Raw genomic sequence first — 25,809 nt, forward strand, 5'->3', positions numbered from 1 at the left:
TAAACCGCAGAATCTGGGTAATAAATATTGAGTTTTGTTTGGCTGTTAACCACCTCCGGACCGCCTAACGCAGATTCGCGTTCCGGAGGTGGCAGCGATGCGCACAATCACGCATATACGCGTCATCTCGCGAGACGCGAGATTTCGCTCCAAGCCGGCCCGCGCATGCGCATCGCGGGCCGGCAAAAGTTAAAGAACAATTTCGTCACCAGCCTGCCAGCAACGATCATTGGCTGGCAGGCTGGCGATTTTCAAAAAATCCAATCACAAGTCATATAACAGATCATATTAGTAAATATGATCTGTTATATGGCTTCTCTGCTGGTCCTTTTCGTCGGTTGGATCCAGCAGAGAAGCAGACTGAACTGTAAGTACACCAAACACTACACCTTAGCCCCAGATCACCCACCTGCACCCCAATTAACCCTTTGATCACCCCTGTCAATCACCAGTGAAAGGAAAAAAAGTGATCAGTGTAAACTGTCACTTTTTTTTTTTCACTAGTATTGGCTGTTAGGATTTAGGGATAGTTTAGGCCCCTTGGTTAGGTAGTTTAGCGTGAGTTAGCGCCCAGCCCACCGCACTCACTTATTCGCTGTTTAGCGTATCGCTAATCAGCATTTGTACTTTTATAGTATCTGTAAGTGATCAAAACTGATCACGGTCAGATCTATAATTGTATTAGTGTCATCTTAGCTTGCCCTCCACCCAAAACGCAGTGTTTGCCCGATCAGGCCTGATCGGTCGCCCACACGTGCGTTCACCCACGCCCGCCCCACCGCAGTGACAAAAAATATATATTTTTTTGATCACTGCACATTCATTTTACACGCACTGCGGCGATAAAAAAATCAGTTTTGATATTTTTTATCAACCGCAGCGGCCTCCGGTACTTCGCTAGCCTCCCCTTTGTAAGACAGGCTTGCTTTTTTTCTTGGGTAGTCTCAGGGAATACCCCTAAATTTAGTAGTCCAAAATGTCAAAACAGGGGGTATTCTTCTGAAGAGGCCTACAGGATTCTGACCCAGTCGGATGAGGAGTGGGAACCCTCATCTGACGAATCTAGCGGGTCAGAATATGAACCTGTGGAAAGCAGTGGCTCTCTGACCCAAAGTTCGGACGAGGAGGTGGAGGTCCCTGGCAGCACCAGGCGTACCCGGCCCTGTGTCGCTAGACCACAGGTTATGCAGGATCCGCTTCAAGAGCAGCAGAGTGGGGCTGTCGCTGCCGGATCACGTGGTGAGGCATACACCAGCAGCGCAGCCCTCCCTGGACCTAGTACCAGCACTGCCGTACAACATGGTGACGTGGCGAGCACCAGAAGGGCAGTTGAAGCTGGTACGGTGGCACATGCACTAGTTACCCCGTCGCAGCCACCGCACAGACAGGCCCGTAGAGCCCCTAGAATCCCTGAGGTGCTGGCAAACCCTGATTGGCCGTCACCAACTTCAGCCGCACCTGTAGTTCCCCCTTTCACTGCCCAGTCTGGAGTTCGGGTTGAGACGGCTCAAATCGGTTCGGCCCTGGGATTTTTTGAGCTGTTCTTGACTGCGGAGCTCTTGGACTTAGTCGTGGCAGAGACCAACCAGTATGCCACACAATTTATATCCGCCAACCCGGGAAGCTTTTATGCCCAGCCTTTCCGGTGGAAACCAGTCCAAGTTTCCGAACTTAAAATTTTTTTGGGCCTTCTCCTCAACATGGGCCTGACAAAAAAGCATGAATTGCGGTCATATTGGTCCACGAACCCGATTCATCACATGCCCATGTTCTCTGCTGCTATGTCCAGGGCACGATTTGAGGCCATCCTCCGTTTCCTGCATTTTAGCGACAACACCACCTCCCGTCCCAGAGGCCACGCACCGTCCCAGAGGCCACCCAGCTTTTGACCGGCTCCACAAAATTCGGCCCCTCATAGACCATTTCAACCAGAAATTTGCAGATTTGTATACCCCCGAGCAAAACATCTGCGTAGACGAGTCCCTAATACATTTTACCGGGCGCCTTGGCTTCAAACAATACATCCCAAGCAAGCGTGCCCGGTATGGGGTCAAATTGTATAAGCTCTGTGAAAGGGCCACAGGCTATACCCACAAATTTCGGATCTATGAGGGAAAAGATCAGACCTTGGAGCCGGTCGGTTGCCCTGACTACCTGGGGAGCAGTGGGAAGACAGTCTGGGACTTGGTGTCACCCTTATTCGGCAAGGGGTACCATCTTTATGTGGACAATTTTTACACAAGTGTGGCCCTCTTTAGGCATTTGTTTCTAGAACGGACTTGCGCCTGTGGCACCGCGCGAACTAGTCGCGTGGGCTTCCCCCAACGGCTTGTAACCACCCGTCTTGAAAGGGGGGAGAGGGCTGCCTTGTGTAACGAAGAACTGCTCGCGGTGAAATGGAGAGACAAGCGTGACGTTTACATGCTCTCCTCCATTCACGCAGACACGACAATCCAAATTGAGCGAGCAACCCGTGTCATTGAAAAGCCCCTCTGTGTCCACGACTATAATGCGCTCATGGGAGGGGTGGACTTCAATGACCAGATGTTGTCTCCGTATTTAGTTTCCCGCAGAACCAGACGCTGGTATAAGAAGGTGTCTGTATATTTAATTCAATTGGCGCTCTACAATAGTTTTGTTCTCTACAGTAAGGCTGGGAGAACAGGATCCTTCCTCAAATTCCAGGAAGAGATCATCGAGAACCTCCTATATCCCCATCCACCAGTGTAGTTAGCCGTCTACACGAGCGACATTTCCCCAGTGTCGTTCCTGGTACCTCAACCCAACCGTCACCCCGAAAAAGATGTCGTGTCTGTAGCAGGAGTGGAATAAGGCGTGACACCCGCTATTTCTGTCCTGACTGTCCTGACCACCCTGCCCTATGCTTTGGTGAGTGTTTCCGGAAGTACCACACACAGGTACACCTAGCATAGGGATTGCATCTCACAGGACAGGCACACAGGGCTATTAGGGCCCTTTTACTCTCAGCTGCTGCAAACCTCTCCTTTCACCTGGGATAAAGTGCATAACGTACTTCGCCACATCTTTGGGCGATTTGCGCTTTGCACATTGTCCCATGGGGAAGGAGAGGTTTGTTCTATAAAGGTAAAAAAAACTAAACAAAAAAAAAAATTACCGGTAAGTAAAAAAGTTAAAAAAAAGTTAATATGTTCTGTTCTAAAGTTAATAAAGTTATTGGGGTCTCTTCTTTCCAAAATGGGGTCACTTGTGGGGTAGTTATACTGCCCTGGCATTCTAGGGGCCCAAATGTGTGGTAAGGAGTTTGAAATCAAATTCTGTAAAAAATGACCTGTGAAATCCGAAAGGTGCTCTTTGGAATATGGGCCCCTTTGCTCACCTAGGCTGCAAAAAAGTGTCACACATCTGGTATCTCTGTATTCAGGAGAAGTTGAGGAATGTGTTTTGGGGTGTCTTTTTACATATACCTATGCTGGGTGAGATAAATATCTTGGTCAAATGCCAACTTTGTATAAAAAAATTGGAAAAGTTGTCTTTTGCCAAGATATTTCTCTCACCCAGCATGGGTATATGTAAAATGACACCCCAAAACACATTCCCCAACTTCTCCTGAGTACGGAGATACCAGATCTGTGACACTTTTTTGCAGCCTAGGTGGGCAAAGGGGCCCATATTACAAAGAGCACCTTTCGGATTTCACTGGTCAGTTTTTACAGAATTTGATTTCAAACTCCTTACCACACATTTGGGCCCCTAGAATGCCAGGGCAGTATAACTACCCCACAAGTGACCCCATTTTGGAAAGAAGAGACCCCAAGGTATTTCGTGATGGGCATAGTGAGTTCATAGAACTTTTTATTTTTTGTCACAAGTTAGTGGAATATGAGACTTTGTAAGAAAAAAAAAAAAAAAATCATAATTTTCCGCTAACTTGTGACAAAAAATAAAAAGTTCTATGAACTCACTATGCCCATCAGCGAATACCTTAGGGTGTGTACTTTCCGAGATGGGGTCATTTGTGGGGTGTTTGTACTGTCTGGGCATTGTAGAACCTCAGGAAACATGACAGGTGCTCAGAAAGTCAGAGCTGCTTCAAAAAGCGGAAATTCACATTTTTGTACCATAGTTTGTAAACGCTATAACTTTTACCCAAACCATTTCATATTTTTGGTAGATTTTTCTTGCATTTTTTTGCAACACAGCAAGGGTTAACAGCAAAATAAACCTCAATATACATTGCTCTGATTCTGCAGTTTACAGAAATACCCCATATGTGGTGGTAAACTGCTCTATGGGCACGTGGCAGTGGTCAGTAGGAAAGGAGCACCATAGGGGCCTGGATTTCATAGGCTTACAGGAAGGCAACCATGATGCCTAAGGAAGGCATCGGGCTCCCTTCCCGGCCATCGGGTCCCTACACAGCAGCGCGGGGACCCGATGGCAGCTCCCTCCCTGCACGGACATCGTTGACCGCGGCACATTTAGGGTTAATGCGCCAGCATTGGTGTTTTCACCGCTGCTGGCGCATACAGCAGGGGTTCGGCTATCAGTCACTGCCAGACCCCTGCAGCTGATCAATGAACCGTAGTACTACGGCGCTGGTATTTTAAACACAGTAGCCAGCGCTGTATTACTGTACAGGTTAAATAGTCCCGTTGTTGATGTGATATCACCTCCACAGCCAGGTAAATGGAGCTCAGGCTGGAGGACTGGAACAGCAAAGGCTCTGTCATGGAAGAACTTACCAGTTCTTTATTGCAGGCTAATCCCAGGCTGAAACCGGACTACCCCTTCAAATTATACAATTCATCACATTAATTACGGCAATACAAAAATTCTAAGAAAAAAATTCTAAGATAAAAAATCAAATCACATACTGCAGCAGAAATTTAAAGTGTTATTCAAAGTTTTATTTTGTCCATCGTATTTACAATAGTCAATTCAAATTATTCTGTACAAAATATTAAACAGTTACAGTTTACAAATCTGAAATCTCTAGAAAAGTGCAAATTATTTTGAAAACATCCACCAACACCCTGTACATAAAATAGAGCAGATATACACACACTGTCCTTTCAGCGCCATTAACATATGCAGTTCATTGATTTGCACATCAGTATCCTACAGTCACCGAGAGGAGTATATTATAAAAATTTCAGGTCACAAAGAACTCAATTTGTAGAAGACAATTACTGTATATAACAAAAAATATTGCACAAAAAATTCAGCACAAGCCAGAAAAATTATATTATTCCGAAAGGCAGATATGTAACACAGCAAAGACAAAGCACACAATCCTGAGAAATACTTATGTAGAGTAAAGAAAAGCTGTAATATTAAAGTTTATTTAATGTTCCTTAAAATAAAATTAGATTACTATTAAAATGTTCAGGTTTCCTTTACTCTGGTCACAAATATTTGGTTTTTATTTGTTTTCTAAGGTGGAATCACACCCCACTTTTCTTGAGTAAAAAATTTGCTAACCCAGTTTGCAACTTTTCAAACTTCACTTACACAAAATTTTATTGCAAGTGAGGTTTCTACACCACCCTCCAATAAATGGAGTACGTTTTCTGGCATAGATGAAGACAGAAATATACAGCCGCTCCGAGCTGCCACAGATTTCTGTTTAGGTGCATGGGCTGCCAGAGGATGCTCCTAATTTACGATGAGGTGTGAGTCATAAATTAGGTGCATCCTCTGGCAGTGCAGGGGTTATTGTAGACCGGCGTCAAATGCCAGTCTATGATGAATCTCCCCCAAAGAGTTTGATTTCACATCATGATTTCTAAACAACAGACTCCGCTTTGCTACCGCTGTTGCTGAATTTCAAGACATAACAAATGTGCTGAGCACAAAGTGTCAAGCTTGGCGTTAATAAAATAAAGTGAGCCAATCCTTAAATACATGGAACACAATAGTCCCTGGAAGACATGAATGATCAGTTTTAGGTATATGAATAGTAATGCTATATAACCTTTACATGAAAATGCACATAAGAAATAAATCACCTACTTGTCAAATGTAGGACTGCATTGATTGTATGTAAAACAAAAAATTGCATATTCATATTTACAAAGTTAAGAATGTAGTATATACATAATGCATAAAAAATTATCAGTAGACGAATCTCAAGCATAAAATAGAAACCGCACACTGAGCTAAGTATTTGGTTGACAAGGTCATTATACAGTTCGCGATTGAAGTGTTTAGTGTTTTTAGAGACCTTTTTAATGTTAAAAAATTGCTAAATAAATTCTCATTAAATAAAACTTTTAGAATAGTGTCATCGCTACAGCAGCAAATTAATCAATACATTGTATAAAACCTTAGATTATTCACACGTGGCACATTTGTTGCAGATAGTGTTGAGCGAACTTCCGTTATGGATTCTGCTACCACGGACAGACACCAGTTCGCTCATCCCTAGTTTCAGAAATGTCTGCAACTGTCTCATTCATCCATGTGCTTGCGATGAATGCTGCCAATTCTGTCACAGACATTTCTGTGACAAATCTGCCGTGTGTGAATATTCCCTATGCAAACTCATTATTTACACTTCATGTGCTGTGTGTTATGGTCTATATAAAATGTCATGCCAATAAGTTAATTGAGAAACTATGAGGAGTAAGTGTCTCCACAAAGTCATATAAACAATGAATGGTTACAAATCTACATGTGACAAACTCACAATTCACCGTCCTATTCCTTGTCAGATGCATTATGTTCGAGAAACACAGATTTGCTGCAACCACTGACATTATATTCACCTTTGGATTAACAATATTCTCTGGCAAAAATTTTAATTTATATATATAAAAAAAAAAAATTACCAAAATGTGATTGTTTACCGAGAATCTTCGCAATGGTAAGAACGTGCTGCACCTGTCTTAGGACTGCCCTTCCTGTGCTCCAGCTAACATCAGAGTGCGGGGAGCTGTACAGAGTCCACTTGGCACACATCACTGTTCATGCTGGTTTTGGATGCACTAAAAATTGTACTAACTGATCCAGTTACCAAATCGGTCTACAACTGTAATAAATATAAATAATTTTGCTTTCTTTTTTGGTCATTAAGTACAAATTATGGTATGAACAGAGCCTGAGTAGACTGTGGAAAGAAAGCGACATAAAAGGTAATTTATGATTGTTAGAATATTAAAGACCAATGCAACGTATAGTATAATGAGCAGATAATAAATACAAACACCACATACATAATAATCAGAGCATTAGATATGATTGCACACCATTTCTTGTATTAATAGAGCTTAATTGAGGAATGTCTTTCAATTTACATAATGCTGATTTTACCCTTTCAAGTAGTGACATATAACGGTTTATACAGGGTTTTAATCTATGGGATTTGTTCAGTGCTGCACCTTAAACAGCATTACTCATATTCTGTGCATAAACTATTTCGTTATGGCGTTTGCATTGTCTATTTGACTGCCAGAACAAGATAGCCCATATCATAAAAACTTATGAGATAAAATCTATTGAACTCTTTACTTTGAGGTTGCCAAAACCTGAGGAAAACTTGTGTGGTCTGAAGTTAGGCTAAGTTCAAATATACAATGATCTGCCAGAGGAACAGACTGGCACAGTTTACCGTATCTGGCATAGCCGGATCCACTTTGAGTACAATGGGATATGATGAGGATCTGTCCGGCATAAATGCTGGTTTCTTGGCTGGATAAAAAGTTGTGCATGCAGGACTTTTTGTCCAGCCGAAAAAAAAAATATAAGTCTTATGGCAGAGAGTGCCCGGATCCCAGTTGGAACCCGTTGTAGTCCATGGGGACCCAGCAATGCACTGCCCTATCTGGCTATGCTGGATACGGTGAACTCCGGTGGTGTGTTCCTTGGCTAGATCAGGCTGTCGGGGTTCACATCACATATGTGAACTAAGCCTAACTTCCCACCACACAATTTTTCTTGTGGAAAGGGCTTACATAAAAAGCATTTCTTGCTCTGGTGAACCTGGCATGTCCATGCAATACCCAGAAAGCCAACTCATTTCAATGAGAACTAGTGATACTTCATTTCCTATGGTGGTGCTGCAGGGAAACTGAACACTTGCTGTTGGGTTCCCCCACTCCAGATGACTGCTGGGTGTCCCTACGGCAAGACACCCTGTGACCATCTCATTTAGGAGAAAACATAAAACAAAAAGAGAGTATTAGAGCCCTTATGTCATGTGCAATGTAACATTAAATACGGTTACTAGTCATGCATCCTTGAGGGGAACTAACCTCACGTGCTTTCTATAAGAAATGGTTTCTGCTAGACAGAAAAATGTGATTGCTCAGTAGGCACAAATGTTAATGATTACTACAACACTGGATTGAAACCACAGCTAAACTGGGTCATTATTCCAGAAGGGAGAACCCCATAAGCAATACACGATATTTCACGTAAAAAAAAAAACATTCAATGGAAACACAAACATTTGATATAAAAAGGCTTCATCTGTTACTTTACTGTCTAGTTACTTTAGACTAAAACTTTGCTTGGAAACATCCCTCCATGGATCAACCATACCGTGAACAAGTCATAAAAGACTAAAGTAGAGTACTTTTCTTACTTAAAGGAGGAATGTCGTGATACTCCCAGTAGTGCTAGAAAGCCCAAATACGATAAAATTTTGAACAACATAAAGAGACAAAAAGTAGTGCAATCAAGGGAGGAGATGGACTTAGAGAGGTCTACGTCTGGAGTTCATACATAAATAACCTTTTGGCCTGAAGGCAGGAGCCGACCTGGCGGCTGAACAGTTAAGCAGCAATATGAGGCAAAGAAAAATGCACTTGTGTGTATATCCTCTCAGATCCACCACAACTGTAGTGTGTAGCCTTCATTGACAGTTATCCTCGTAACACTCTGACAAGGCTTTAGATTATGAGCTCCTCACATAACTGTGTTCTCACACTAGGAATCTTGTGTGTTATATTCAGTCTCTCCAGAGGAGATCTGGCTGAGTCTCCTGCTTGATCCAAAAAGCTTCCTGGAAATTTGACCTGATTTGGCCTAGTAAAAGAAAATCTGCCATTAACAACAAAAAATTAAAATCACCATACTATGGAATGATAGATCACATTTGGTAAATTAGAAACTTATAAAAATATAAATTATTAAAAGACTTGTGTGATCTAAAAAATAAAATAAAAAAAATGATGTGAGAAATGTACACCAGATGCCTGCAGGACCAGGAGCAGTGGTAAAAGTACTGTGCATTTTCTTCTTTCATCCCACACTCCCACAATGTCCTAGATGGGAATACCCCTTTTAACGCATCTCTAAGGCCAATAACTTTAGTTTTCTGTCAATGTAGCTGTGTGAGGGCTTGTTTTTTGTGGGACAGTCCATACTTTTTATTGGTACCATTTTGGGGTACATATGACTTTTTAATCACTTTTTATACCATTTTTGGGGAGATGAGGTGACAAAAACAGATATTCCATCATAGTTTTTGCTTTTTATGCTCTTCACCGCATGGCATAAGTAACATGATCCTTTATAGATGAGTTTTTTTACGGAAGCGACAATACCAATTATGTGTAGTTTTTTAACCAATCACAAATATATGGAAATGGGAAAATGTGATATTTTTTACTTAAAAAATAAAAAATTAAGTCCCACTTGGGCTGGTACAAAACACAGCAGTAGTCATCTATTGCCGAAGTTTTGTACCTGTCAGTTTTTTACACTGACACTTGCTTCCCTACATGGCAAGCTGATAGCAACTATTGAGACCTTCTGATCACATTGCGGGGGCCCAATGGGGGAGAGGGGAACATTTCACCTTCTGTAAACTCCTTAGATGCTACAGTCACTACTTACTACACCATCTAAAGGGTTAAATGGCCTGGATGGGTTTCAACTATATGTTACCGTGGACACCCTTAGCTACTGCATTCTCCATGACATAAACGTATGGCATGGTGTGGGAAGGGGTTAAAAACATGAAGTTAAAACACAGCGCATTTAGATGGCAGGTTGGCCGTCTTAACCAGATGAAGACAGTGGAGCTGCTGTCGAAATGGGTTGTGTTTTAGCTTTGTGTTTTTAAATAATAAGTTTTAAAATTATACAAGAGAGCAGTGCTTCGTATATCCCAATTCTCCTAGTATGGAGCACAATGGACAATGAGATTATCGCTGTGCAGTACCCAGCCAAGGAATGGAAAAGCAAAGGAGGAAAGAGGACAAAAACATGTCTCCACCTTATAGTAAGTAACAGCACATTCTTATGATCTAGAAATAAAGTAATTGCCAGGTGCAACAAAATAATAGTTTTATTATTTTAATGTTTCTATAATAAATCTGTGGTGGCGTTCATCCGTTATGTGGCCCATAGACTTCTATTATGACAGAATGTAAAATTAAATATCTCTTAAAGGCATTCTGTTATGCATCCTGTTATAGAATTCGATGATGGCCTGTGGTAACGGAATCCATAACGGAATTGCCATAAAACCTGAACGCCGAACTTCAAAACATGAAGTTCACTCATCACTAATTACTAGTGCACAGGTCAGCCCTCAGCCTGCTATCTAGCCCTCTCAAATCAAGGAGAGGGGGAGTGTACAGAGCACAGGAGGGTTTACAAAGCAGTGCTCCAACGATTTAGCCCCACCTCCTGGTGCTCCAATTGCTCATTTGCATTTGAATAACATGGACATCTCCGTAGATATTAAACATGCAGACAAAAGAAGGGTATAGTTTTAATCAGCATGGGCCCTACCAAGGCAGTATGTGTGGCTTAATAGGGTTGATCCAGGTGACAGAGCCACTTTAACCAAAGAACCCTATTAGGTGCTCGGACTTCAAAATCACCATACACTATACTGTGGATATTTACCCTAGAAATACCTTGGGAACGCAATACTAAACAGGATGTGATTTACCAATAATGATTGTTTTATTAAACAGGAACCGCTGTATAGTGTTCAAATTTCGCTTTACATTGGTTGTACCTAACTATGTGACCTGATTATCCAGGTAAAAGGAAGTCATTCTTGCTCAGGTGCATACTATGACTAAGGTTCTTCTGAATTGCATAAGTGTCCGCCACTCTCCTCTGTGTTCTCTGCTGTTTTTTTTTTTATATGTTGTAAAAATATTATGCACACTATCTGCTCATTTTAATAATCCTGGCAGTCAGATCCCCAGTGATCAGTAAGTGATAGCACATCACTTACTTTACTGGGGAATACCTCTGTGTGTGAAATGTTTGATTTAGCCATTACTTCATTAGCTGAATGATGACTCTGATTTTCACCTCAATGGCTTGATCATTAACATACTGTAACATTATGATTCCAATGGCTCTTACCTCTGCTGGCTTGCCAACACCAACAATGATGAGTTTGCCGTCTTCTAGACCCACCAGAATGTGACTGTTTTCCTTGGTCACAGAGACACAATGAATTGGAACCCGCATACTCAAAGGTGAAACACTGAGACTCAAACTAAAAGTAATATAAAGAAAATATACGTAATCAGATGATCTCCATTACCTCATTTTTCTTATGTGGGTAATTTATATAGAGTGTATGCATCATTATACATTTATGTAATTACAGTTAACCTTCATTTTTCCCAGTTTAATTGCTAACAGTCTACAAAGCCCAGGCAGATAGAAATGATTACGGTATGTAAAATATATATTAAAAAAACAATGAGAATATAGAACTTAAGCATGCATTCACTTATAAAATGGTTGATGTAAGGGTGAGCTTTTACATTCAGGGCAAAAAAACTAGATTTTTGTAAAACCTACCAGTAAAATCTCTTTCTCGCTCTTCATTGGGGGACACAGAGACCGTGGGTATAGCCATGTCCTCTAGGAGGTGTTGACACTAGTAAAAGCTGTTAGCTCCTCCCCTGGCAGCTATACCCCCTCCAGCCTGGAGAGAGAGCTTCAGTTTGTGAGAAGCAGTAGGAGAAGCAAGTAAACCCACAAAAAATGTGTAACAGCAACAATGCCAAGAACCGAACCAGGTTCTAACTAGCAACAGCCACCACTGTGGTCGAACAACAATACTGGGTGGGTGCTGTGTCCCCCAATGAAGAGCGAGAAAGAGATTTTACTGGTAAGTTTTACAAAAATCTCATTTTCTCGCCCATATTCATTGGGGGACACAGAGACCGTGGGACATCCTAGAGCAGTCCACAGGGAGGGAAAACCACAGACCCATGGAGCAAGCGCCCCTGCAGACAAATAAGAACTGCTGCCTGCAAGACCATGCGTCCCAAGGCGGCACCCGCTGATGCAAAAGTGTGCACCTGGCAGAATTTAGCGAATGTGCATAAGGAGAAGTAGCCGCCCTCCACAACTGTGCGGCCGAACCTTGAATCCTCCGAGCCCAAGAGCGCCCACCGCTCTGGTGGAGTGAGCCGTGACACCGAAGGGCGGAACCCTGCCCCGGGTGCAGTATGCTTAAGCAAATGCAGACGTGAAATTGCCACCCTGGAGGCCGCCAATGCCTAGCGAGGACCCTCCGGGATGACAAAAAAGGAGAGTCCGTACGCCGGAAGGAACTGGAGGCTGGCAAATAGCCCTGACAACGTCCAAATGACCTAACTCCCTTTCCCTAGGGTGTGAAAGGGAGGGACACAGTGATGGAAGGACAGATTCTTCATTGAAATGGAAACCAGAGACCACCGTCGGGAGAAAGGAATGAACGGGCCAGGGAACCGCTTATGCCTGTCAGAACCAGAAGGTTCTCTGCAAGAGAGCGCCCCAACCCGGACACCCGTCTGATGGATGTGATAGCCACAAGAAAAAGACCACCTTCCAGGACAGGGGTCGGAGTGACATATCCCACAAGGTTCAAGGGAAGAATTCCGGAGCGCTGAAAGGACTAAGGTCAGATCCCAAGGCGGTAAAGGAGGACATTATGGAGGAACTGTATATGCCATTCCCTGAAGAAAGGTATTATGGGCCCCAGAGTCAGAGGACGCTGGAAAACGCTGGGGACGCCGACGGTGAGTCAGAGGACGCTGGAAAAGGATACACAGCACCGAACCTGACACAGCAAGAAAATAATGGCCAAACCAAAAACCCAGCACCGCAGGATCCACCCCTGTTAAAGGGAAGAGCTCCACGGAAATGATAAGTAGTCCACCAATGTCCCCCGAGCCGAAGAGGCTTGTGGGGAGACTGAGAAGCTGGTTGATAAGCTACCGAGAGAAAAAAAAAACGCTTGAATGAGGCATGTCCAACCACAAGTCAAGGAATCAACACCTTGGATAGGTAAAAGTAGAGACGATATGAGAATCACCAGCGGTGGAGTTCCGTCAGCGACCATGTATTGACGGTGTAGCAACACTGCTCGACGGAATTTTCGAACAGACCAAGATAAAATAAATAAAATCCTGCATCGAGGAGGAAGAATAGAAGGGGTGTTCCGTTCCAGGAACGAAACTCCATCAACAGTCGTGACAGCACCCCCGCTCATCCTGGCGTGGTGAGTCTCGTAGTCTAACCAGGGAATGTGCAGTGAAAAGGCATGACTACATCGGACAGACATGGCAGTCACTAGTCAAGTAAAGAGAGAGGTAGTTGTAGATATGGGTAGTACACCCAGGACCAACAGGTAGAATTTGGAAAAACGTCACAGCCCAACAGTCGGGCCGGAACAAGACTTGGAAGAAAAAAACCACAGAACCAATACCCTGCATCAACATAGATGAGGGGAAGTAGTAACGTAGGAGCTACCAAGGTTTGTGGAGTGGCCGTGAACCCTGAGCCCGAGGAAAAAGTGGCAGGGCGAAGCCCATTCCTCATCAGAGACTGGCACTACACAGAAGTAGCCACCGGATGATAGTGGCGGTGCCATACTCCGCCTAAGGAGGAGGCCATACAGCGTACGCCACCGAAGTCAGCGGTAGAAGAATCCGTCACCTGACGAAGGAACCGTGCAGGAGGAGCCAGAGTATGTAAAGGCTACTCCCAGACCCCTGTACTGTAGGAGCCGCAGCGTGCCCCGCCAGCACAAACTGAGGGGCAGACTAGAGGAATCCAGTAGAAGCCATGGTACCATACTGCCCTAGGGAAGGAGAGCTAATCTTAAACCCTCCACCTGGGAAGGGCGTTGAACAGGAACAACCGCCAAGCTAGCGTCAGGGTAGAACCCCTACCTGATGGAATGCCACACTGCAGCGACTGCGAACGCTAGTACCAGTGAAAACTCTGCACCAGCAGAGGTGAACACGCTGCAAAGCTGAACCAGAGTGCCAGCACAACCACATCAGGAATGGTGGATAGAGAATATAGAGTCAGTGCAATACTCGACTCGCTGGAACGTAATGACAATATTACGTGCCATGGTGTACGCACTACATATGGTTGAAGACACATATTGGTTCAATGGAGGACCCTGGAGATAGGGGACGCTAGGACACATGAGTGGCGCTGGGCAACCCCGTGAGGAGAGAGGTTGTGATATTCATGCCCCAAACCGACACCGAAGGAAAATGACACAACGTGGAAACAGCCACAGTATCCACTGGTGGAATACCATTAGAAGAAGAGTACAGGGCACCAGCGTGTATTGATACTCGCTACGCTCCACTTGTAGAAGAAGCTAATGCCTTTATAGCCCAGGCGTAGTTGAAGTGCAACATCCAAGATGTGTACTCATTCCCCACAATAGTGGATCATTGTGGAAAGGGCAATGTTGTAATAATCCCACCAATGAAAGGGGGTAATGCTTAAGGCAAGCACTGCACTCAGTGGTAGTGCAAGTACCCCACCATGAAGGGTGGCAATGCAGTAATGCATCTAGCAGGAACAGAATCCAAGTAGAGAGAATACGCCTCTTACGGAAAGGGCAAGGCATATGGAGAGTCCTGTATCAATACCCCACCTACATAAGGGGGGAAGATATACAGTAAACACTGAAGCAGGGATAATGCCATAGCGCCACCTATGGAAGAGACCAATGCATACAGTCAGTACTGCCCCCAGTGGGAATGCAGTTCCGCCACCTACTAAGAGGGGGAACGCCGACTGCCGGCACCGAAACAGCTCTAGTGCGGTTAGACCCCATGGAGGGAGGTAATATCCAAGGGAGTACTGTATCCAGTAGTAGTTCAAATACTCCGCCTAAGGAAGGGGGTAATGCATACGACAAGTACTGCTGTCTACCTCGGAGGCCACCTTGGAAGATTGCACCGGAATCACGGCAGAGACCGAACAACTGATCCCCCCCTTCGGACTGAACCTCTCCAGGGAGAGGACTGTGCCTCTGAGCATGACCCTAGGGAGGAAGGGTGGGGGTGTGGAGGTGACCGAGGAGGAAAATATCCTGCTCTGGCCCGTTGTGTGCAGTCTTAACTCTGAGAATCTTGTCCATGGCGGTCGCAGACTCGCCGGAGGGAGTTATCAACCAAACTACCCGGGGAAATTGGGAAGTCCGGAGAACCACCATTGGAGTGCGCAGGCGGTGCTTATCAACCAAACGACCCCGGAGAGTGATTGGGAAGATCCAGAGGTCCACCATTGGATTGCGCAGGTGGAGAATATCAACCAAACGACCCTGGAGGGTGATTGGGAAGGTCAAGAGGTCCACCTGTGGATTGCGCAGGTAGTGCTTATCAACCAAACGACCCCGGAGGGTGATTGGGAAGGTCCAGAGGTCCACCAGTGGATTGCGCAGGTAGTGCTCATCAACCAAACGACCCCAGAGGGTGATTGGGAAGGTCCAGAGGTCCACAGTGGATTGCGCAGGTAGTGCTTTCACACCAACGACCCCAGAGGGTGATTGGAACGGTCCGGAGGACCACCATTGGATTGCGCAGGTGGTGCCTATCAACCAAACGGCCAGGAGGGTGGAATGAGAATTGAGAGTTCCTCCTCTGTCCGTGTTAGGACACTGGCTCAGTCTGATACAGACAGGGCGGTCCTGCGGTGATAAGGTGTGAGGGGGCAGGACCCGAAATGGACTTTTTATAAAACTGGGATGCCCATCCTCAGGTGACAAGGGCAGAAAGGGGTTAAATTAGATTAAACACATTGCCTTGCGGATAGGCATAATCCTGCGCCAGCCTCAAGAGATGGCTGGCCAGGAAGGGTTAATAGCCTTGAAAACCGGGGGCGGGGCTCTGCAGGCTACTGGGGGAGGGGGGAAGTAAGGCGGGAAGAATTCGCGCCAGACCGAAGTCCCCCCCATACCCCAGTAGCCCGCAGAGCCCCGCCCCGTTTTCAAGGCTATTAACCCTTCCTGGCCAGCCATCTCTTGAGGCTGGCGCAGGATTATGCCTATCCGCAAGGCAATGTGATTTAACCCCTTTTGAAAGATTGCGGCCTCGTATACCGCAAAGCCGGGGCCTAAGTTATGGACACGGCCGACCGGAATGCACCCCGCTCTACTGACAGGCCGGCCGGGGCACAGAGGGGGAAGTGCGCCGCCCGGGAAGTAGTGACATTAGAATCACTCTCCGGCCGTGAGGCCCAAAGTGAAGCCGGGGCCTAAATTTAACGGCGCCCGGACACAGTGCTGGAACCAAACGATCCCACGGTTCTCTTCTGGAGCAGCACGCTTAGCGCCCGCTCCCTGGAAGGGCAGATTACGGCGCTGGGGAGCGGGAACCTCCTCCGCTCCCCTACTGCAGCGAGGTAAAAAGAAAAAAATTCTGAGCACAGCGGTGCACTCGGCTGCCCGCTGTGCCTAACAGTGCCCGCAGGAGATAGTGGCCATTAACCCCCTATGTGCCCGTGCAGTGTCGGCACAGAGGGAGGGGGGAGGAAATCCACCGGAGGTCCAGGGCTAGGATAAATGAAGCCCAGGGTCTGGCCCAGAGGGAGGGGGAAGGAGGGAGCTCAGTGAAAGGGGTTTTGAACACAGAACACTGGGTTGAGGCAATTGTTTTTACCACTGAGCTATCAGCTATGCGCTCCTTTGCCAAATATGGAGGGAGGGAGAGGGTTAACATACTCACCTAGTCCCGTGTATTCACCTTATCTTCCTCCTCTTCTCTTCACCCTCCCTAAGTGGGCCCATAATGGTACCTTCTCCAGCAGGGTCACCTCCTCAGCAGCTGGCACCGGAGTGGCAGGAGTCTGGTATGGCAGTAGGGTCTTCTCTTTGGCGGACCTAGGTGACCCTTTGGCTGGCGGGAGCAGGGGAGCGAAGCTGTCCTGGTCCACCTTGTCTTCTGTGGGGGAGGCAGCAGTGCGGATGACCAGCACTGGCGCAACTCGACCCCGGGAGAACAGGGAGTGCAAGGACTTGTGCATGAGGACCAGGCAGGATTCATGCCGGGTAGAACCACAACTGAAAATATTATGAGGTATTTTATGAATATCCAAATGGAGCCCACAAACAGGGGGGAGAGAATGATCTTAACTACAGACGCCTCAAAATCATTAGACACTATAGAGTGGCCCTTTTTAATGGCAACCCTGAAGAAAATGGGATTCGGCGAAACATTTGTTTCTTGGATAAAACTCTTATATACTGATATAACATCGAGGGTGATTTTGAATGGAATACACTCCGAAGGTATATCCATCTGCAGGGGGGTTAGACAGGGTTGTCCTCTTTCCCCCCTGCTATTCGCTATAGCTATGGAACCTTTGGCAGATTTGATTAGGCAAGATAAAGATATCGAAGGCTTCAAGTATGGATCTTATGAAGAAAAAAAATCGCCCTGTATGCAGACGATATTATGCTGTTTGTGGGCTCCCATGGATCACTTACCAGGATTTTCGAGATCTTTGAAGAGTACAGCGAATATGTTGGACTCAATATAAACTGGTCTAAGTCGGCGTTTATCCCGATTGATCCCTTGAATGGGCTAATACCAGGTCAACTGGAAATTAAGAGAGTAGATGAACCAGTAAAATATCTAGGGATCCAAATAACGCCTAACTCCAAAGATTACGTTCGGTTAAATGTAATACCTAAAATACAAGAAACCAGGAAGAAAATAGTAGTATGGAAAAAACTGCATGTCTCAATGGCAGGCTGAATTTCACTGGTGAAAATGTGCATTTTACCCTCTATGAATTATATATTATGGAATGGGCCGATAATAATCCCAAAAAAGATTTTCAAAAAAATTGTTTCCTTACTGGCGGACTTAATATGGCGTGGCAAAAAAACGCGAATAAGAACACAAATATTGGAGACCCAAGAGAAGGAGGGAGGACTATCAGCTCCGGATATGGAGCTATATTTTCTCTCTGGCCACATTAGAAACATGATAATATGGAGCAACTCACAAAGATATAAAAACATGCTGGCAGGCATTAAAAAAAAACTGGATAAATGCAGTATTTTTCAAATAGTGGAAGCGGATATTCTGTCACAGCAGCAAACTAGTAAAATACCGCTATTTGGGCTATGGACCAAAACTTATAAAGAGGTAAGACAATTGTGGGCTCAGACTAGGTTACATACAGATACCTTATTATGGGACAATATACTTCTCATAGAATTGAAATCAATTGAACAGAAGATCTGGTGGAATCATGGAATTGTTAATTTGGGGCAGGTATGGCGGGAGGGAGATATAGTTACCTAACTAGATCTTAAAAATGAAGGCGGATTTGGAAATAAGGACCTGAATTTTTTTTTATCTACAACTGAAACAAGCCCTACGAGTGTCATTAGGCAGGGGAACACAAATCGATATCTTTAAATTAAAAACAGGAAAGAAATTGGTGTCCAAGATATATGGCAGTTTGTTAAACAAAAAAACAAAAAGTGCAGTTAACTGCCTAAGGCATAAATGGCAGGATGCTTTGGAGCCTCAACGGGAGGAATTTTGGGAGGGGGTGATGAGGGCAAAAAATAGGGTCTCAAGTAACTTTTCCCATAGAATTACGCAATTTAATATAATATATTGCCTATACTATTCCCCTAAAAAGTTAACGCAATATTATAAAACCAAGGAGTTTGGTTGCAAAAAATGTGGGCAATTAGGCAAGATAATGGACATGTAAGAAGATCAGCGAATTCTGGTGGAAGGTGAATGAAACAATATATGAACAACATGGATTTAGAGCCCCCTGGGAATTTGAAACCTGTATACTGGGAAGGCTAGATGGGATAGGCTCTGTTAAACACCGGGAGATAGCGGCCAAACTCTTATTCCAAGCTAGAAGATGTATTGTAGCACATTGGAGAGACGGCGTGGCCCCTGAAATCAGGGAGTGGGAGAGCCAGGTCAGAACCAGTGGCGTAGGGATCGCCATAGCAACCATAGCAGTGGCTATGGGGCCCTACACCACTGGGGGCCCGTCCGGACCGCATAATTATTATTTTTTTATTAATACACACAGGCAGCCAGGCCCGACCGCCCGCCCAGTGTAGTGGGCGGGGAGCAGGCGGTCCGCGGCTCAGGCCTGGCTGGGGGGAAGCCAAGGAACTAAGGAAGGAGGAGTACTGTAGGCCTAGAGCAGGCGGGCCCGGGGCGCACTGCCGCACAAGGAGAACATGAGGTAGGCGGTGGAGGGGGCGTAGCGGAGGCGGAGCCCGGCTGGCACCAGCGCCGCAGTGCAGGAAAGATTTCCTCCGGGCCCCCCCAGCCTGTGTGTGCGAGTGCGGCTGTGTGCTGGCTGGGCCGCCCGGCCGAACTCGTAGTCAGGGCAACATAGCAGCAGCAGCTAGGCAGGCAGAGCTAGATGATCACAGATGAATGATAGATATTCATTCATTGGCTCAGCAGCGCCGCTCTGGCTGCCACTACTAGTGACAACTCAAGTCACCTGACTTGCACAGGGGGGGCGTGAGTAGACAGTCACACAGGCAGCTCTAATCAGATTAATCTGATAATTCTGATTCAATTTCTTGGCGGGCGCGGGCCGCGGCTGCCGTCTGACTCTGCTGAATATATTATGTCTGAGTGACTGAATGAATTCTGATCTAATTTAGATCAGAATTCAGTCACTCAAACTCTTATTCCAAGCTAGAAGATGTATTGTAGCACATTGGAGAGACGGCGTGGCCCCTGAAATCAGGGAGTGGGAGAGCCAGGTCAGAACCAGTGGCGTAGGGATCGCCATAGCAACCATAGCAGTGGCTATGGGGCCCTACACCACTGGGGGCCCGTCCGGACCGCATAATTATTATTTTTTTATTAATACACACAGGCAGCCAGGCCCGACCGCCCGCCCAGTGTAGTGGGCGGGGAGCAGGCGGTCCGCGGCTCAGGCCTGGCTGGGGGGAAGCCAAGGAACTAAGGAAGGAGGAGTACTGTAGGCCTAGAGCAGGCGGGCCCGGGGCGCACTGCCGCACAAGGAGAACATGAGGTAGGCGGTGGAGGGGGCGTAGCGGAGGCGGAGCCCGGCTGGCACCAGCGCCGCAGTGCAGGAAAGATTTCCTCCGGGCCCCCCCAGCCTGTGTGTGCGAGTGCGGCTGTGTGCTGGCTGGGCCGCCCGGCCGAACTCGTAGTCAGGGCAACATAGCAGCAGCAGCTAGGCAGGCAGAGCTAGATGATCACAGATGAATGATAGATATTCATTCATTGGCTCAGCAGCGCCGCTCTGGCTGCCACTACTAGTGACAACTCAAGTCACCTGACTTGCACAGGGGGGGCGTGAGTAGACAGTCACACAGGCAGCTCTAATCAGATTAATCTGATAATTCTGATTCAATTTCTTGGCGGGCGCGGGCCGCGGCTGCCGTCTGACTCTGCTGAATATATTATGTCTGAGTGACTGAATGAATTCTGATCTAATTTAGATCAGAATTCAGTCACTCAGACATAATATATTCAGCAGAGTCAGACGGCAGCCGCGGCCCGCGCCCGCCAAGAAATTGAATCAGAATTATCATCAGATTAGATCAGATCATGATTCTTCAGTCAGTCATATATATTCAGGCTTCAGCAGAGTCAGTCAGACCTTCGGACAAACGCACACTGGCACTCTGGCAGGCGGCAGCCAGCAGCAGCGCAGGAGACGGCACTCGGCAGGCTTTCAGGACAGGACAGGGGTCAGGACTTGTTAGGGTAGGTTCCAATTGAATTTTGAATGTTATTTTATAATAATTAATATGATCATTTGATTTAAAATTAATTCAAAATGTTGAGATGAGCGCCAGGGCCATGTGAGCGCAAAGCGCTAGGCTAGCTAGCGCACACACTGAGGCGCTCAGGATTAGCACAGCATCAATGATGTGTTAAATTTTTTTTATGGGGGGGGGTCATGCCGTGCTAATCCTGAGCGCCTCTGCTCTGGTGCTAGTTTGTGTGACCGTGACACTGACATGATGGAGCCTGGAGGGAGGGCCGGGGGGGACAATGTAAATGTCTGTACTCTGAGTATGTCACTGTATGTGACATGGGAATGGGGCCAGGCCGCCAGGAAGGGCCGGCCTGGGGGGGGGGAATGATGTGCCATGGGGATGGGGGGGGGGGGGGGGGGGTGTAAAATGTGACACAATAGGGGGTAATGATGTGATCATGGATGGGGCCAGAGCCGTCCGGGCGGGGGGGGGGGGGGGAATAGCCTATTGTGTGTCACATTTCTCCCCCCCCCGGCCGACCCTTCCTGGCGGCCTGGCCCCATTCTCATGAAAAGAAAAAACATCTACCGTATGCACAGGAGGTGGGTGCGGTAGGTGCATTGCGTGTTTGCGTGGGAGCTCTGGAAGGGGTGGTGGGAGGCCCGATAGATATGTGGGGGCTGGGGGGGCCCATAAATTTTTTTTGCTATGGGGCCCATGCATTTCTAGCTACGCCCCTGGTCAGAACCTCACTCGCAAGAGAGAAATTTCATCTAGTATCTAGGGGAAAAAAAGCTAGATTCGATGAACTCTGGCAGAAATGGTTAAAATGAATTCAGATGAGAGATTGGAGGGGGAGATGGGGGGGATGGGCAAATGAGAGAGAGAGAATACCTCTTTTTTTTTTTTGTCCTTCTATACAAGCAGTGGGGAGGGCGGAAATATTATATTTAAGTATATTATAGATAAGTTGTCTAATGTAGGGGAAATAAAGGGAATGTCTGAAAAGTATTGTAAAATGGATAAATTAAATGTAAATGATAATTTATGTGAAAAATAATAAAGAATATTTATTTAAAAAAAACACTGGTCAGATTTGCAAAAAATGGCCAAGTGAAATAGTGCTGAGTCCGTAAGGGGTTAAATTATGAAATAGAACTATTTGCGTTTGAATAGTGCAGTATAGGTATAAATATATAGAGAATATGCCTGGATAGGTATTTGAACGTATTAAAAGAGGGGAAGTAAAGGGTTAAAGTGTGGTCATTCAGAGAAAGTGCATATATACAAGGAATCCATCAGCACTATCGTATTACATTTCCCTGACTACGGACAGCGTATGGTCCGAAACGCGTTGGAAGGACGTTTGGAACTCGCAATTATCCGTAGTTTGCATAGTGACGTCACTATTCGCTCCTCAAGAGCGCAAGGTACAACTTATATGCATGGTATCACGCTGGCCGGGGCGCGATCCGCATCTTAGAAACCAGACCCATACCCAGATTGGTCCCCATACTGCATAGAGAGGAAGATTTAATATAGGATAGGACAGGGATGGTGAACCTTTCAGAGACAGAGAGCCCAAACTGCAACCCAAAACCTACTTATTTATCGCAAAGTGCCAACATGACAAGTTAACCTGAATACTACAGTCCAATATAGTATATCTTTCATGTACTTAATCATTCAGCTATAATACCCTGCCTACAATCAATGAGCTGCCTGCGCTGTTCATAGTGCGCGCTGCGCTGATGAATGGCAGGAAAAGTCTAAGGCATATTAGTACACCATAGACTTTTTCCAGGGTGTGGGTGCCCACAGAGAGGGCTTCGAGTGCCACCTCTGGCACCCGTGCCATAGGTTCGCCACCACTGGGATAGGTCATAAATATCAGATTGGAAGAGGGCAGGAACTCCGGACACCCCCATGATCACCGATCAGCATTTTGAAGAGAAGGCTGCATTACTACAAGCGCTGCCTTCTCTCTATTGTTTACCGCCATCGCAACTGCAGCAGTTTTTTTTTATTACTACTAAGCAGTCCTATTCACTTCAATGGGACGCCTCTGTAGAACTCGAATAGGAAGGAGCAGGGAAGTGAATGGGACGGCTTAGGTGTAATTACACCTGCTCACCGTTGCAGTTGCGACGGCGAGCAGGTAAACAATGAAGAGAAGGTGGCCTTCTCTTCAAACAGCTGATTGGAAGGGGTGCCGGCCGACCTGATAATGATGAAGGAAAAAAGTTAAATCTTCAGAGGCGACAAAGCTTCTTTACCATAAGAACTATGAATCTGTGGAATAGTCTACCTCAGGACATGGCAATGGCTGGAACACTGGTTTTTAAAAAAGGCTTAGGGAACTGTATTATGTAACTCTGTTACAAAGACATATTCAAAAAAAGATTATGGGCCAATGCTGAAGACATATCATCTATACTTGCAATCCCATGATGATATAATATTATAGTGAGGCCACTTTCACATCAACAGAGAAAAGCCTGCTGGAACTAATGATGCTAGTGAGAAACTAGCCTTAGTCTTCCAAAGCAGCACAGATGTAATAATATTACAAGACATGTTATTTGGATGACATTCCTGTAATGTAATGTACAGAGTTAAAGAAAACAAACCGATTTGTACCTGTGCAGCAGTATCTTGATAATATAAACTGCTTATGGTACCCTATAGCAGCCACTATTACTAACCTGTACAGATCACGTATAGAAAGATGTCCCTGACGGCTCCCAATCACAATGTATTCTCCGCTGACGCACATGTCCAATATTTGCTCCTTCAGGCCCTCAGAGCCCAGGTATTTTCCATTCACACTATACAGATGCAAGGCATTCTTGTTCTACAAGCAGAAACACAATCCTTAATAACTGCAGATCTAGACAATCCTCTAACTTCAGTAGGACACAGTTGTGTAAAAATGAATTACAAGATAACACAGCATAAAAAGGCAAGACACAAAATACTTAGGCATCCAGTGATTATTTACGTTAAAGGAGAATCATGAAGAGGCTTTCGCTGTTAAACCAGGCAAAAATAGCACTGATCAGCAACCTTCGCACTCCGGTTGCTGTGAACCTACAACTCCCAGCATGCACACTTATTGATTGTTCTTGTAACTCCCACAGAAGTGATAGGAGGATTCTGGGGGTTGTAGTTTCAAAACAGCTGAAGTGCCAGAGTCTGCTGATCTCTGTCTTATAGGGCTAATGAGACTAATAAAAACTTTCACTTAGCAATCCGTTGTTTCATTCTGAAAAAAAAACTTTTAATCATGCAAATAAGTAGTTAAGTGCACTGACGGGGGGCGTGGCCTGGCCGCCAATGTGAAGAGACGTGTACCTTGAGCTCCGATGCGGCAACTAACAATATCCTCAGGCATCCTGCGGCTGGAGCCTCCGAATCAACAGGAAGGAGATCGGAGACTGTGGACAAGTGCCCCACAAATGTTTTCAGCCATGACCTGCACTACAAAGAAAGATCGGGAGGGCGCAGGTCCGGCTAAGCAACATGGCGCCGCCGTGTCAACTAGGTCAGTGGACGTGGCAGTGGACGTGTCAGTGGACGTGGCAGCTGAAGGCGCAGAGGTACAGCAGGGGAAGATAGAGGGAACAGAAATAAGCCCTCATATGTATGTCTCCAGGGGAAAATGCGATCGCCAAGATGGCGGACCCCACGTGGAGGAGGCGGGAGTTGAAGAAGGGGGAGCTCGTGAAGCTTCTTGCACAGCCCTTGATACAGTCAGTTATCTACACATGCTCTGCCACAAGACTCAGAGCCTACAATTAAAGATATATTTCTGGCAGTACAAAGCTGCAGCTCTGCATTAATGACCCTAAATACATCTATGGGGTCCCTTCAAGAAAGTGTCTCTTTTATCCGGCAAGACATAAGAAAAGTTAATGAGCGTGTTGCTGGGGTGGAGGAAAGAGTGGGTCTTTTGGAAGATCAAGTACCCCCTGTAAAACGGGACCTGGCCAAGGTTATACACAACATCACCCTTCTTATAAATAAAACTGAGGATTTGGAGAACAGATCACGCCGTAATAATCTTCGCTTGGTAGGAGTACCGGAAAAGGCAGAGGGGGTTAATACTACGCTATTCTTTGAGGAGAGGTTCAAGGATAAGTTTGGTCAAAATTCCCTGTCTCCGTTATTTGCAATTGAACGGGCACATAGGGTGCCGTTCCCCCACACCACTGCCAACACCAGGGGCACCCCCCAGACCAATTCTGCTTAGGATCCTGCATTTTCAAGACTGGGACACTATTCTCCACAATGCAAGAGATCATGCGGATCCATGGCAACAAGATATTTATTTTTCCGGACTTGTCGGCAGAGGTCCAAAGACAGGCGAAATTTCGGGATGTTAAAAAAACGCAGAAGAATGAAAAATGTGCAGTACTCTATGCTCTATCCCTCCAAGCTACGTGTAGTCGCTGGTGGGAAGATTCACTTCTTTGAATTTAAGTATTTTGGCATCCATGTACTTCACTAAATGAACAAAAAGCCGCTTGTTACATTAGAATTGTTGCTGCTCGGGGTACTATGTTTAAAAGATACCCTTATGTTCATAGTGCACCGGTTATATTGCATTGCACTGTAGGGGGCGGGTCCCTGGTGCCGCCTCTTCTTGTTTATCGGCTACAGAAAATGTTTGTGCGCCATGTCCCTTTTTTGGGACGAAAGGAAGGTTTCTTCATTGGAGTTCTTTTAGGTTATATTTTTTGTACTGGGGGGAATTTGCAGAGAGACGACATACCTTTTGTTTAGCTGACCACTGGATAGAGAATAATCCATATGGTTGCAAATATCCTACGTATATCTATTCTTTTCTAAAATATGGCGGGTAAGAC

General features: G+C 45.7%; 1 protein-coding gene across 4 annotated transcripts in view; it reads right to left on the bottom strand.

Annotated features, from left to right (window-relative positions):
* Positions 1 to 8,458: 8,458 nt before the first annotated feature.
* Positions 8,459 to 25,809, bottom strand: part of NBEAL1 (neurobeachin like 1) — a 245,395-nt gene continuing 228,044 nt past the window's right edge. For all 4 annotated transcript variants that reach the window (XM_040441754.1, XM_040441755.1, XM_040441756.1 and 1 more), the window contains 3 exons: positions 23,647 to 23,795; positions 11,317 to 11,452; positions 8,459 to 9,009 (listed from right to left, as the gene is read on the bottom strand). In XM_040441754.1, the coding sequence (XP_040297688.1) occupies positions 8,911 to 9,009; positions 11,317 to 11,452; positions 23,647 to 23,795 (384 nt within the window). In that variant the 3' untranslated portion in view covers positions 8,459 to 8,910. The remainder of the gene's footprint in view (positions 9,010 to 11,316; positions 11,453 to 23,646; positions 23,796 to 25,809) is intronic.

Source organism: Bufo bufo, chromosome 7 (assembly GCF_905171765.1).
Source record: "Bufo bufo chromosome 7, aBufBuf1.1, whole genome shotgun sequence".
Taxonomy (NCBI): Eukaryota; Metazoa; Chordata; class Amphibia; order Anura; family Bufonidae; genus Bufo; species Bufo bufo.